Raw genomic sequence first — 15,952 nt, forward strand, 5'->3', positions numbered from 1 at the left:
CAATGATCTGGCAGAACAACATAGTATCTCCCTGTAGAATGGAAGATCAGAAAGATTGCAACCTGTAATAAGACAGGAGTTACCATTTCCACTGGAAACAAGCACAACTACTACTGAGAAGTCATGAAAACTTGCCAGCTTTTCCTCCCCGAATACAGAAGCAAGATGGCAAAGAACATGCCAAAAAACCACTTGACCATAGGGATCAATGGGGACCAAAAAAAAAAAAAAAAAAAAAAAAAAAAATCAGATGATGTATTAAACCACAACTGAATAAAACTTCAGACTGGATACCAGGAAAGTTTTAAATCAGTGAGCTACAAAATTTTCATTTCAGTTAAGTTGTAAGTTTCTCTTTTGTGAATTCATTCAAACTTACAATTTCTAAAGCATTAAGGAACAAATTCACTCCTAGTTAGGTGTAGTGCACCTGTAAATAAAAAATAAGAGAAAATTCCCAAACTGAAAGACTTGAGAGAGGACAAACTCTCCTTGAAGACTGAAGCACAGTATTCTTGCCAGGTTGTCCTTCTTCCCAAATGGCAGACTTCTGGTCAATCAATTAATTCTGTGGCACTCATTTTGTACAAAATGTTAGTATTAAGCGTTCCTCGTGTAGTCAGGTCACACACATTAGGAGTTTTTCAAAGTATGCTTAAACCATAACAATAAGCTGACACTGGATTCTGTAACAATTATTAAAATGGGTAATAATTCTGAAAGAGTTGACATAATGGGGAGGAGGGGAAGAAAGTGAAAAAATAAAATCAAAATTCCATAATTTTGTTTAGCCATCACATTGGCAATTCATTTGAACATTCATTCTCATTTTCTTCGGCATTACTCTTTTTCTCACTCTTGTATGTGGAAAGGAATAAGTTTTCTATCTGAGTCAAGAACTCTTCAGCAATGAAGCAATTTGTTACCTTGCCCAAAGTCTTCCTCATGCACTCCAAAAGCTAGTCAAAAGAAAAGAAGATTTTTTTAAATTGTCATTTTTCCTGAGTTTATTTTTTTCCCCTTCTAGCTGATAAGTATTCTAAAGGGATTTTTATTTATTTATTTAGGATTAACACTACAGAAAGTGTTCAACTGTACAACATAAATTTTAGAAAGGAACAGTCACACAGGAACAGATGGGTGATTTAAAACCAATTCTTTAAAACCAATTACACAACAGCTAAACTGAAGAGTATTCTACCAACTCAATTTTAGATTTAAGCTGTTTATAAGCAAAGTCATGTTGAGAGAGAAAAAAAAAATTAGATGTGAGTAATCATTGTGTACGTGTTTTTTGTTTATGTCTTTTGCTTTGGGCAGGTTTTCCATCTTGTTTGTGCAATTACTGTTACAGCTGTAGTTATTTAGAGCTTCATAGCAATGACTGCACTGACTGGAAAACTGAAGTTCCCACTTATGCGTGACAAACATGGCACAGCACTACTTTCCTGACTGAACAAAGGACTAGGAAGTCCAAATCTTCTCTCGAAAGGCAGCCAGTTCTCGACACTGAAAGCATACAACATGCTGAGAAGAGACATTATTAATTTCACATTCTTTCTTCTCCAAACTGAGGTTGAAACTTGGTATTGGCATGTAACCGTTGTCCCCAACTCTCTCACGTGAACAAATGTTATTTTCATTGTGTTTGTACGCTAATAAGCTGTGCTACAGATGTCATTTATTGTGATTAGTTTACATCTCTGATTTGTAAAAATGTAACTTCAGGTGACTTCTGAGGATATGAAACAGATTTGTATTTAAAGAAACATTTAAAATTTAAAAAAAGCTAAATTAAAAGCTAATTAAAAAAAGAAAACTTACTTTCTGCAAACAAGTCAGGTCAGAATCTCTGTGAAAAATTTTATTCATGGGGACACTGCTGTTGAAAGAAAAACAAATAGTAGTGCTGAAGAAAGCAGACGCACATCTTTATTGAAACATCAATAATAAACATGCAAAAATTCTAAACTGGCTATTCTTTATAACATAAGTAGACATATACCTATGGCAGAATCTGTATTTTTCAATTATCCATCTCGTTTTTTCAAATATTAATTCCCACTGAGGTTCCTCCAACATCTGCTGTACTTCAAATTTGTAGGGCAGGCCTGTAATTGAACATGATTATTCAGTGTTTCTAGTACGCTCAACTTCTTTTTCTTTTTTAGTTTTAGGTGCAATCCCATCCTTCCCCATAACTGTTCATAATTTATCACCGACTGCAGAAGCTTGCAGTCCCATTACTTGCCAACGTTAAGGAGGTTAAAGTAAAAGTATGATTCCAAATTTAATTTTGGTGGGAGTAGGGAACAAACCTGTTCTCCTCCCTGCCCTTGCCAATGCCTCATGCCATAAGGAAGCACACAGAAATCTACAACGTAACAGAAAAATGGTGAAATAAACTGAGTTTTTATAACCTAGTACCACTTACACTGTTGTAGTCTAAGATCTATGTCGTTATTAAGTGAATAAAAAAGGTTTTGTTTTTCATGTATGAACTGGCTGATGAAGTGGCTGACCATTGTTCTGGATTTCAGAGGAATTTTGTTCCTAAAGGAAGAAATTCTTCTAGTTTATTGCAGGAGGGGGAAGAGGAATTTAGAAAGTATTCTAAAGGAACACCTGAAAATTACTTGCAGAACACAATTCAGTTACCAAAAATCAGGAGAAAGAAAGAGACTGTAAATTTCAGTAAGTCATTAAAAAAAAAAAGCGCCTTTCCAAGATCACAAGAATTTAATGAGGTGAAACGCATGCTTTCCAACTATACCTCAGAGTAAGCGAAAAGAAAGCAATAAATACAATTTGCTATTTGAACACTGAAAATGTTGAGTGCAGAATGCATTTCCAAGAGTAAGACCTAATCTATAGAAATATTTATGGCTCATATGAAATACTAGTTTTTGTTCATTTGCTCAGTACTGTAGTGCTACTGCCACGGTGTAACTTTTCGAAAGAGCTAGAGGAGATACCATTTTGTAAAAAGTTGATTTCAGGAGAGAAACATAAATATTAAGCCATCTCAGACAGAAAATGTATGTGACCAAAAAAATGTCTACTTCTAAGGGCAGATAAAGTTTCTAAGTATTTTAACTCCACACTACAATAGGAAACGAGGATGAAATTACGGTTCTATCAGTTCGGTAAACAGGAATTATTGCACAGATGTGGCCACCACTTCACATCCCCTAGGACTATGAAGCAAGCCTGCAGGCAGATGGTCTCCCTTACTTACTTCCACAGGAAAAAACAGAGGGGGAACTGTCGGGTCACATGGCCGCTGCTACTGCCTTGCCAAGAACATTGGAAATCTCGGAGTTTGGATGCAAAAACAGGGGGAGGGAGGAGGAGAGAGAAGAGGCAGCTACCATAACCATATACTGTTATCATGGGAATTTTCCTCAAATTTATGTCAGGGAATGAGCAGAAGATCTGATCATCACTTGAAATACCATAAATTTTATATGGTATGTTCTTAACTATTCAAGAAAGGAAAACATCCCATTTTCATGAAATGCCAATGACATTTTTAATCAAGAATTTGTTCTCTTAGGTTGGATTCATGCCAGCGCAGCATTTCATCTTTCGTATCTTGTCTTTTCCTGGACATCTGGCAAGTTCAACCCTTTGACCTTCTGAATGCTAAGTTACTCAAATAAGGATTCTTGGCCGCTGTAGCAGCCAATTCTTTGCTATTATACTTCTGTCTCCTCGATAGAGGATCTGTTCAGAATTTCGTAACACAGCAAAGTCTAAGTATTATATGCAAAGCAGTTTCTCAGCTATTTATATGGATACTGTATGTAAATAACAGTGACCCTTTGTCCCAACCCTTTAATTTCTTTCACAGATTGTGAGAAATACTAATACAAAAAAACCAATCTCCTATCTATTTATACTTATATATTCTTGTCATGACAACGTCGATTACTTGCAGGATTACTCTTCAAGTGAAATTCCTGGGTTTGTACAGCACAAGTTACTAACATAAATATATAAATACCTATTTCTCAAGTTCAAGAATAGACAACATTTTTCCCCTTAGTATCCAAAAGGAAAAGAAAAATTAAGACAATGGATAAAATATCAGTACTTACGGTAGGAACCATCAGAACTGATCTCATCGCTAATTACTAGACAAGTAATCTCAGAATACGGAAGAGGATTATTTCGGTTGTAAGGACTTATAATCATTCCAATGAACATGGCACCACCCCTGGAGAAATAACTCTAAAAAACGAAAACCACAAAAAACCACATACAAGAAATACAGCCTTTTTCACAACAGCATTCCAAAATCAAAAAAAAAAAAGAATTTATGTCAATTTATGAATGAAGTTATTTTAAGATGCATTAGAGCAATAACGTGTATTAATGTTGTAAATACCAGGGAGGCTTTAGGGTTGTTGGGGTTTTTTTTGCTATTTATTCATTTTTAACGTACAGACTAGCAAGTACCTGGTATTTAGCTTGAGTGTCAATATCTCGTATTGAGGGGTTGGGGTCAAAGGCCGGGTGGGAATGGTACCATCCAATAACACTGTATCCTCTGGCAGCCAGCGTTTCCGAGGCCTGTGTTTGAGATACTGGATCCATCTCGCACTGCAGTCCCGTACTGAGACTATTGCACGGCTCTGCTGCACAAACCTGTTAAAAAAGTCTCCAGATGGATAAATGCAAGAAATCTGCATCAGTTAAATAAAATGTAAAGAATTTTAAGAGTCATATACCAGATCTTCCTCATGATAGAGCTGAAAGGCCAACACTTGAACATAAGCATAACTCTAACATTTCAAGACTACAGTAATTAACTTCAACTTTAATATATTTAAGTAGTTGCCCTTCAGAAATAACATTTACATCTATTCAAGTTATATATATTATCCTAACAATTTTAATATTTTAGAGAAAATGTAAAAAGACGAACACTTACTTCTACAATTTTATCAGCTTCAGAGTATCTTCCACCTAGTAGCCCGATTACTTCTGCCATAGACACATGAGAGTGCTAAAATGACATTAAACAATTATTAAAGTTCAAGTTGTATAATTTATCCTAGTTTTGATCTGCACACAACAGAATACATTGGCTACAAGTCAGTAATTTCTCAATAACATTTAGAAGGAAAATGTAGGACAGCTAAAGATTCTGAAACACCCAGTGTTTCCATTTAAAGCAAACAAAAAAGATTATGTTTGCTTATTATACAGACGCATGTACATAGTGCATTTGCGTAACACTTCCATACATGAAGCAATGCTAGCTGAAGCCTATGCAATGCTGTGCAGTGCTGAACAACTGCACAAATTCTGATACAACCTGTTGTTATTAAAAAACCACACGTTGCTTTATAAACACAAAATCAATTCCCAGACCAGTAGAAAATGAACCCATAAGATTTCAAAATGGCAGTCTATTTTAGAAAGTAGCTTTAAGCAAATTATATTTAAAGTATGACGGAGAGTAGTTAAGTAGTAACACTCTTCTTAGTGTACAACTGTTTACCTTCTAGAAAAACAAAGCACAATATAAAAAAACATTAATCTTTAGAGGCTTTATTTAATACTAGATTCTCACTTCTAGGTCTGAATGGAAAGAAGTTAACGCAAGTACTGTATTTCTCAATCTTCTTACGTTGCCCATTTAAAAAAAAAAACCACCAACCCAAAAAAACACAATACGTACATCATAGCTTATTGAAAGATAAAACTTAATCCTTACCAAATCCATTATTAAAAGTGCTTCGGAAGACACTTTCACCTGAAAAGGTTCCTGAAATGATAAATGCAATCATGAGTATAAGAAAAGTAACCTAAGTAATAAAGCATTCTTGATTATTCACTCATAGGTACATACCTGTTTTTCTTCAGTGAATAAACAGCATGGTATCAGCTGAAAGGGATCAAAGGAACTATAAAATGAAAGAAAATTTCTCTAAAGATGTAGGACAGTCAGGAAACTTTTCAAGTTTCCCACTGTCTCCTTGGCAGAGGAGGAATAACCTTGTTTTCTTTACTGAATTTTCTCATCCCACACTAGGATGACTTCCACCAAATAGAGAAACTTCACTACCCACACTTGTGAATTTCAATACGAAACATTTGAAACGCATACGAAACATGTTATTTCAGACTGTGATACATATTAATGATTTGCAGCCATCCACCCCAACACTACCCAGGACATTTGTATCATTTCTAGAAGATCTATGTTTGAACGTGAGGTACATCAAATAATACCTTTTTATTTGTCTTGAACCTTTAGAAGATTTTGCAGGTTTCAGTTTTTCTTCCTCTCTTCTTCTTGCTAATTCTTCAGCAGACAAATGCTAAAAAAAATTAAAAAAAGGAAATCCGTCTTAATGTCTTTAGTGCTCTTTCAGTAGTGATTCCAAACCCAGCCCCAAATAAATTCTTGACATCAGTGGCCTCTTGCTATGTGTGTTACAGGACTACTTAAGATAGAGGGCAACAGCCCTAGCAGAATCAAGCAGTGTGAAAGTAATGAGAATCAGAAATCTAGTCCACAAGATGCCTGATAAGAGAATTCTTACATTCCCCAAGTCAATCAAATTCAGTAAAATCACAGCCCATATTGCAAACCATGCATAAATGCAAGTGTGGTAACTAAGGAGAAAATCTGCCATTACAATCTGTGGCCAGAATTTTTCACGACACCTCTTTACGGATGAGTGTTTTCAAACTTCATTTCCATCAAAATATGTATTTTGCAGAAAGCGTTAGAATTATTAACCACAGTTATTCAAAAATAGGTATGGCGTTATAACATTATGGAAGTAATTGTTATAGATACTTATTACTGAAGGTTGCAAATTTAAGGTTTTCTATACAAGAGAAATAGGATGTTTACAGTTCTTCACTTTTTGTATAATTTGAAATTGTAGAAATGGACAAGTGGATATTTTCTTTCCAAGTCTTCTATAAAATATTTAAACTTGTATGAATTTTTCTAAGCACTTCATAAACCACAGTATTTCTGGGGCTATTGCTAGTAGCAGAATTAATATTAGGAACTCATATCACCTGCATTATAAGCACAAAGAAACCATATAGGACTGAAAAAAAAAAATTTAAATCTTATTCTTCTATACCCTACTGTTAGCTTTAGTAAGGCAGTTAACTGAAAACAAAGGGTCATGAAATCTCCTACAAGACAAGGCAAAGACCTTTATAGGCATAAAACAGTATAGGGCCATACATGCTCACAACATGAACACCTTTGTAAACACCAAAGTACAGCTGTATTTATCAGCAGCATAAAGATGTAACAGCTGCTACATTATTTTCAAATTATTGCTTCCACAGAGAGGTTAAGTACCTATTACACAACTGTTTCCTTTGTGTATTTGATGCAACACCACCTGCTAGCGATTAGCAGGAATTAATTCTGTAAGGAAAGTTTAAAACACAGAAGGGTTACCTCAAATGTCTGTCCTTCCAAATCCTTTGCATCACACCAGTTTCCCCAAGGGTCTCGCACTCGCCGTCTTCTTGTACGCTGCAGCAAGCAAATCAACGTGAGTCAAGGATCATACTCCTGAACAAACTGCATTTACTTCATTTAATCAGCCATAAGAACATTGTCCAAAAGGTTACTGCCACATGAATGTTACTAACACTATGACATATTTCGAGAAAAGAAAGAACACCGTGGAGTTCTGTAGAATTGAGTAGTTCACAATCTGGCATGAAATACCATCAGTGAAGTTTTCAGTTTTTAGGGCTGTAAAGAATAACACCTGGTTGATGCTCCATGGATCATCAACATCTCTGACAGCAACAGTGCATTATTATCCACCTCCAAATTATAGCTCAGACAATACAAAAAGCTGTAAAACCAGTATGTTTACATCTAGCGTATGCTGCAGTTCTTTATATTTAAATTTTTTTTTCGTGGGATTGATTTAGTTTTCCTCTCATCAATTTATTTTTCTATGATTTATTTTGCTATGAAGTACTGAAAAATGCTACACTAAATGTGAATATGAAAATTAAATCTGGCAAGCCTTGGTAATTGATGTAGTTTTAATGAGTTACTACTAATTGTATGCATAAGGCTCTCAGTAAGTCATATCATATACCTAGTATACTTAACAGTTAAAATGCAAGCAACTTAAATCACACGCTATCAACACACTCCACTATTTTCTGGCTAATTCAGGCTAATAAATTATGGAGAGGTGGGTAGGAAGGGATTGGGGCTGCAGGGAAAAGACTGAAACACAATTGTAGTTAAGTACCTGAACAGAAATCAAATGTCTAAGATAAGTTAGGGCAGACACCTGTCAGACAGCAGAACTTGTACTTAGACTGACAGTTGGATTACAGGGCATTCTAATGAAACTGCAAACTGAACGAGAGAAGAAATTTCCTGAGATGCTCTAGTTTGCAAATGAAAATTGAGAAGACCTTCTCCACGCTGAATGTTTTTTGCTGCCTCCTCCTCCCTCCCCAAAACGTACCATGGACTGCAAGCGCTGAGCAAGCTGGTACGCTTCCACTGTGTCTTTGCCGTCTTTGGACCGTGTTTTATCAGCTGGTTGGGGTCGGTTATAGACAGCCTGTTCTACAGGACACAGAAGAGAGATACACTGTACTTCAGTAAAGTATGAAGCCACATATTTCTGGTACAGAGCCAAGAAAGACATAGATAAGTGGTAACAACAAATGCCATACAGAAAAAAGCAACAACAAAAAAACCCACAGTGAAAAGACGTCTCTTGTTGGTCATATTACTAACAGATTATATAGCCCTCTCCCACTACCACAGCATTTTTAAGACAGGAAAACTTCCTTCCTTATTGTTAATTTATTTCAGACAAAGTGTATCTGCAGGCCATTCCTCCTCTCCTAGGTGACTGACATTCAGCTTTGGACCAAAATCAATCCAGAAGACTAAACCAAGAGTAACTTATAAGTGTATATATACTTTTAACATGTCACCTAATTTTAACATTTGAATCTTGTAAAAACTAGCCCTGAGGATGAAGACATTGTTTTTTATTTAGGAAATAGCTATAATTCAGTATGGGAAAAGAAACAATAACTTCAGTTCTGTCTTATATGGAGGGAGGGCAGAATTTCAGATACAGCAGGTATCAGGAAAAAAATCCAACACTGGACACACAGAAAAGCACAAAACAAAAAAAAAAAACCCCACCAGCTGGTGTGTGGTAAACATGGGGGGGGCGGGGGGAGGTGGAAAAAAGAAGAGAAAAAAAGAAAAGGTCTTGTGTTAAACCAAAAATCCATAATCCTATAAGCAGGTTACAAACTCCTCTAGATTTTCAAAGGTCATGAGAGACAATCTGCTCAGAAGGTCCTTCCTAGTAAGGATTAACGTGCATCCTTCTGTGTGATCAGTACACCCTAACATTAACCAGTCCTTCAATATTAATACCAAAAAAGGCTACAGCCATATAGGTTGGAACATGACTACACTAAATACAGTTCAAACAAAGATTCTCTTCTACAGAACTTAAATATAACAACAATTACTATTTAAGACATTAAGAGCGTAGAGAAGTTGGAAGATTATCCACGTGGATGCTTGATTCCGATTAAGTGCGGTCATCCACGCTTCAATGAAGTGAACTTATGACTTTTCTTTTAAAGACACACCTACTAACCTTAATGTTTACCCTTCACATGAAAATACTCATTTTAATAAAAAAAGCTGACAGTCAACAATACATGCATTCAGCATGTACTGATTAGAATTTAAGTTCTGAATTGATTCCAATAAAAATATCTTTACCACAGCCGAAGTTAATTGCTCCTATTAATTCCAAGTATGTGTGGATCCGTCCAATGCAGTTAACATCACCGCAGTTCTTAAGGCCTGGACGTACTGAAGTCTTATTCAGGTATTTGGGTTTACATCTCTCCCTAAAATAAAGTATAGCACATTGTCAAATAGTAACACAAATCATGGGAGGAGGAAGGAATTGTGCGACTTAAGCTGAGGTTAAGATGAGCCACTGAAGTGTTATTTTCCCCTCCATGATGCACACATTATGCACCACTATGCAGGGCAATCACAGCAAAAATAAAAATTTCACAAAACACATACAGTTTATTTTAGAGTTATTCATACACATTCATACTTATGCAGAGTGAAACTGATGTTCCATGTGTTAAAACAAACTCTTCAACACGACTGGTGCCAGGAAGCAATGAACTACTCAGAAGTACTATGATACTGTTAAACTGATACAAGAACGTCTGCATTAGATTAGTCTAAATAGCTCATACAATCATAGGCTTTCTTGGTGTAATAAATAAGCCTGTTTTCACTCTCTATGCACTTATTACTTGCTTTTAAACTGATACTAAATCATTTCAATTCAACACTTCCCTGGTATGGAATTTTAGAGTTTCTTTGCAACTAGAATAAGCTGTCAATACACAAGACAACTGATGAGAATAGAGTTAAACTCAGCAATTCTTTTTATTCAGAAGCAAGCTAACCAACACAACAAGCACACAAACCAAAACTGTTAACAGAACAAACTGTATATTGAGCCTGCTACCACAAATCACTAAGGTTCCTTAAACTGATTCTTTAGAGATGGAATATAAAATATTCAAGTGTACAAGCACTACTCTAAACTGATTCTTAATTTGAACTATTTTTCTGGTCAATATTATTTTTTCTAGCACAGATTATTTCTTCTAGCTGCCCTTCTGTAAAGGCAGTACTACAATGCTACAGATCTCATTATGGAATTAATTTAATCAGTTATTTTGAGGAACCATTTATTAAAACCATATATGCATTCTTACATGTAGGATGACAAAAATTGGAAGAAAATAACATAACCAAAATGGATGCAGCTTGTTCTGATATAGGACACTCAGTTTCATAATGCTTCAAAGTATTTTCATTGCTTAGCTTCCAGAATGCCAGAAAAAAAACTGGGGAGATGCAAAAGAAGCATTAATAATCGGTACTCTTCACTGGCAATCTTTGTAAGGCTACCATAAAATTAATTTTAGTCTTTTCAGAAGTAAGCTATTAGTACTAAGTAGTGTTTTAACTACAACAAAGCAGCACATGAGTCATCTTAATCACTTATTTCAGTAAATGAAATTAATGCATCTTACCATTGATCCAAAATATAATTCCTAATTTTCAAATAACGCTCTGGTGTTTTGGCCTGGCGCCCTTCAAAAAATTCAGGAATAGCTTGCTTTTCTTCTTCCAGAATGATGCTTCTGTCAACCTCCACTTCTTGATCAGGTGGCTTAAGCTCCTCTGCTTCTTCTTGATGATCTTCATCCACTTGGCAGAGAGAAGGAAAAAGCAATCCATTATCAGCCAGGTCTCTCTGTTCCTCATTAAGCTCCTGATCAGTCACTTGTCTAGTACCACGAGATGTTACTAGCCTGCCTTGTTCAGCTTTCTCAATAAAATTATTGTATTGCTGGTAATCTAAGTTCACAGATTTATCACCATTCAGGTGCTGAGAACATGTTGCTGCAACACCTGGAAATACTAATGCATCCACTGTATCTTGCTTGGTATCTTGAGGATCTTCTTTAGGTAAAGAAATTGCAGAACTGTGTCCAACAGATGAAAAAACATGTTCCATGCCTTTCGTTTCTTCAACTGGACTTTTTGAAATAACAGATAATTCAGATTTTCCAGTTTCTTGCTGGAAGGTAGGAGAAAGTAGTTCATCCATGTCATCAGTTATGTCTACTTCCTCATCGTCTGACAGCTTTTCAATTTTCACTGCGTTCAGGTTGGGGTCTGCACGGCCTCTCAAGTTTCCAGACGACCACGCTTCTACCCTTATCCCATCTTCAATGGGAAGACTGCTACCACACTGACTTTGCTCTTCTTTTTCAGAATCACCATTTTTTGCCTTAGGAAAATATAAAATACTTTTAGGAGGGAAAAAACAAAACAATCCCCTCTGCCTCCCAAACAGAACTGTTTTACTTGAACAGCAGACATTCTGAAGTGTTTCTTTCTCATCTTACCCTTTTAATACATTTGAATCCATTGCAATTGACTTTTACACAGCATTATAGGTACACTTCTAGCCCAAGTGTAAATTAATATGCACTTCCATTAAAAAACAAAAAACAGACAGATTAAAACCAAGCTACATGTACAACAGCATACTTGTCAAACAGCCTTTTTGCTAACTACAGAGATGCTCTGTTTACCTTGTTCTTAAAATACTGCCGAGCATAGCTCTTCACCTGTAGAACAGTACGACTTCCAATCAACTTGGCAATTTTTGTCCACCGGCGGCCAAATTTCACCTAGTACAACAAAGCACATTTACATTACCCAAACTCTAACATTCCACAAATTGCACTTTATGTGCCAAAAGAGTTTAAAAACTCAATTATTCATTACAAATGCACAAACAGTACAGCAAACCTATGGTAAACAGCCTCGCTACTCATATTCTACCAAGAAGAAAACTGCATCCAACAGTAAGTTATTGCTATTCTTCTTAACTAGAGGATCTTCTTCACCCAATTCAGGGACACTGTAAATTATGCTGCCTACTAACCCAAGGAATCTTACTGAAATGAAGATTGTACTTGAAGAAGCAAACCCTATTACATTCACCACTGTACAACCATATAACCTCTGAAGACCTTATAATAGTAGTTAAAGGATTTCACTTTATTAGCTGATTTGCCTTAAGCACGCACTATACTTTCTGTAGTTAACTGCAGCATTATGATTGCACAATCCATAAAGCTGTATATTTGAGATATCTTGTGATCTCAAATTGTAATCAGCCTCACTTGAACAAAATCTGGTAAAAAAAGCCATTTTGGGGTACTCATCAATATAAATCTGATTTATCATTACACTCTTAGTAGATGGCAATTATTTTTAACACATTAGAAGTACAAAACCAGAAGCAGATAAATATAACATGCTTATTTATATTAATTATTATTTTGTTATTTAAGATAAACTAATGACTTCTATTCAAAATATTACATATATAAATAAACTTACCAGTCCTTGTTCAAACAGTTCTTTTTCTCCTGATGTCCACTTTAATGAGTAGCTAGCTGATTTTGTAGGTGATCGCACCCTAGGAAAACAGGAAACAGAAGTTAGTGCTTTCTTAAAAATATATATTCTCAAATTCCAGTAACTGAAGGCAACTTCTGACAGGAGGACTACTCCTCATCTTCTGTAAAACTCGAGGTATTGTTTTAAACCTGAATGCAGCTGATAAATAAAATATTGAAAAATCATTCTCCATCACAAAGGAAGATTCAAGGCAACACAACATTCACCAGTAACTAACAGTACAGAAACACATAGAACCAGCAAACAGAAAAGTTCAGGCCAGAAAGCCAACTAGAATTAACAAGGGTTTTTTTCATAAGGACCACTGTGCTACAAAAACCAAACTGGTTTACTACAGGCCTACTGTTACACACAACAATATTTATTTGCGTTGAAAGGTCTCTTAAATAATGTTGTATAGCCAAAGAAAAGGAACTAAGGAACTGTAACTTTTTTTTTTTTTAAATAGTGTTCAGTAACTTAACAAAAATCAGACACTGCACTTAAAAACGCAACTCAATCATTAAAATGTACGTACATGACTTTTCCAGTTTTCTTATGTGGGCTGCAAATAAAAAACAAAGTGAAAATAAAAATTAATAATTGTGATGCTGTTGCATCTCTCAGCAAATAATCTTATTTTGGAAGGATTTTTCATTTCTTCTCATCTAACTTAGAATTTTTCCCAGAACACAGCTTACCTTTTCATAGATCTTTTCTCCACTTCCTTTTGATTGAGCCATATTTTTTCAGAAATTGATTTATTAGATAAATAATATCTGAAATAGTTACTAAGAAAGTTTTCGAAGCATCAGAGATATTTGTACACATGAGAATTCTAATAATCATATAAATTATATTGGTTCATAATTATTCAGCTGTAGAAGCAGATACTGCACTGCTTTCAAAACTGAAATACACAATTTCACACAGTCCTACTAGTTTAGTGCGTAAGGAAGTGACATTGGACTTCTGAACCCTCATGCTCACTTTACTTGCAGCAAACTAGGTATCCTGTTTCTACATGAGCATTTTTCTTTTTTGACTTAGAAAACATCCTAAAGTAATTTTCATTGTATTGATACCTTATCTATTTTCAAATTAAGCCTCAATAATTAATTCTATTACGAAAACTTCAATTGCTTTATTTTCTTGTTCCTCCATTATTACTATACTCAATTACAAAACGAACATGAAAACAAATTAGCCTTACTATTGCTATAATCTACCTAGTCTGTGAGGTCAACTTACGCCAGAAATGCTACTACTGGTGAGACTATCTAAGTAACACTGCTTAAAAAAAAAAAAGAAAAGAAGAATAAGAAAAAAAAGCAGCAGCTGTTCCTTTCCGTTTTCATCTTGCATGCTGGCAGAAGTATGAATGTAGCCAGACAAAAATCAGAGAGTAAACCAAGTGCAAGTGAAGAACAATTCAGCAAAAAGAACTAGCTATTTTTAGCCAGATCAGCTGTTTGATCAGGTTCACTATGAAGCCACACAAAGAGCTGCATCAGCACGATGCTGGAGGTGGCACTGAACAAGCAGCAAATATTGCTATTTTTGGTGCCAGTGCCAGCTTAAATCCGACAAGCTTTGGAGTAATTTTCTGACGAATCAGAAGCACCAGAGGAAGCTGCAGATAGCTAGATGATTAATTCAAGGGTCCTTCTTGATTTCTGCAATATACCTACAAGATGACAGTGCTTCAGTCACCTTAACAAGACAAGATTTGTCCAGTTCCTTTGGAAAGAGGAGGTTTTCTATTGTTATACAGGAAGACATACAAGCAAATCAGCAAAAGGATACTCTTCTTCCAGCAACATTTTCTCAATGACAGCCCTGTTTTCTTCACTAATGCTGCTGTCCAACGTCCACGGCTGCAAACAATACAAATATGTTTTAATATTTGACTTCTGTCATGCTGTTACTCAAGTATCAAAAATATGTCATAGTTTCTAAAAGTAAACAAAAAGCACTGGTTAAAAAGCTAAAAGAGCACGTACATGGAGGGAAGAGAATGGAGAAAACAGAAGTTCTGATAACCTTGCTAGAAGTACCATTAAATTAAAAAAATACTTACGAGACTGTTATCAGTTCTCCAAGATGAATCAAGATAGTGATCCTGCAGCAAGCTCGAAGCTGTATTTTCATGGTCTCTGAAAAAGATTCCAGTGTTCAAAACAACGCAAACATATTCAAACAGAATGAATGCTGTCAGAGTTAAAATAATGGTGTAGTAAATAACAAAAACATTAACAGAAGATGACAGAATTAAATACTAAAATTAAAATAATATATTGCAGACTATTATGTTACTCTCTTATAATATTCCATTAGACATAGCATGAATCCCCCTCTGTAAGTCATCTTTCTTAGTAATCTCAATAGCAACTCCTCACCTATCTCATTGCAGACTGTATGTGATACCAGTGAAACCCTGAAAAGTAAAAATTCTCTTCCAGAAAAACTGAAAGCAGGAGGGACTGTATAAAATATTCACAAATGAAAGCAGCCAGAATTTTATGGACAAATAAAGAACTATATTTTTAACATTAAAAGTGTCATTGAGTTGTATTACCTCCACTTAACATTTTCCCATCTTTCCCCAAATAAGGTAAAAACACCCCCTTATAAAGAAAAAATTGTTTTCCTCCTGAGAAAAGCTCACACTTACACAAGTTTAACAGAATGCTATCATACAGAATTGTTAGTGCTCTTATGGACTTCATCCAGATTATGCTTGATCTTTTTCTGTAAATAACTACTTATTACTTTTAGAAATCTGTCACTGATTAATATAATTGATCAACTTGCTTCTATTTTAATACAGCATAAATCTGCATATAGTAATTCATATTTTTTTTTTGTCATTCT

The 15,952-nt window shown here is 35.2% G+C and overlaps 1 protein-coding gene across 1 annotated transcript; it reads right to left on the minus strand.

The window, feature by feature from the left end:
- Positions 1-794: 794 nt before the first annotated feature.
- Positions 795-15,234, minus strand: MYSM1 (Myb-like, SWIRM and MPN domains 1; the record flags this gene model as incomplete). The annotated part of the gene is made up of 19 exons (XM_009585146.1): positions 795-959; positions 1,825-1,882; positions 2,006-2,111; positions 4,101-4,233; positions 4,462-4,650; positions 4,937-5,011; positions 5,726-5,776; positions 5,861-5,915; positions 6,244-6,332; positions 7,445-7,522; positions 8,487-8,590; positions 9,782-9,912; positions 11,131-11,894; positions 12,202-12,300; positions 13,019-13,097; positions 13,617-13,643; positions 13,780-13,857; positions 14,885-14,955; positions 15,159-15,234. Coding segments are annotated over 19 exons (2,428 nt in total), but the record flags the coding sequence as incomplete, so codon positions are not given.
- Between the last annotated feature and the right edge of the window lie 718 nt (positions 15,235-15,952).

Source organism: Fulmarus glacialis, unplaced genomic scaffold, assembly GCF_000690835.1.
Source record: "Fulmarus glacialis isolate BGI_N327 unplaced genomic scaffold, ASM69083v1 scaffold39780, whole genome shotgun sequence".
Taxonomy (NCBI): domain Eukaryota; kingdom Metazoa; phylum Chordata; class Aves; order Procellariiformes; family Procellariidae; genus Fulmarus; species Fulmarus glacialis.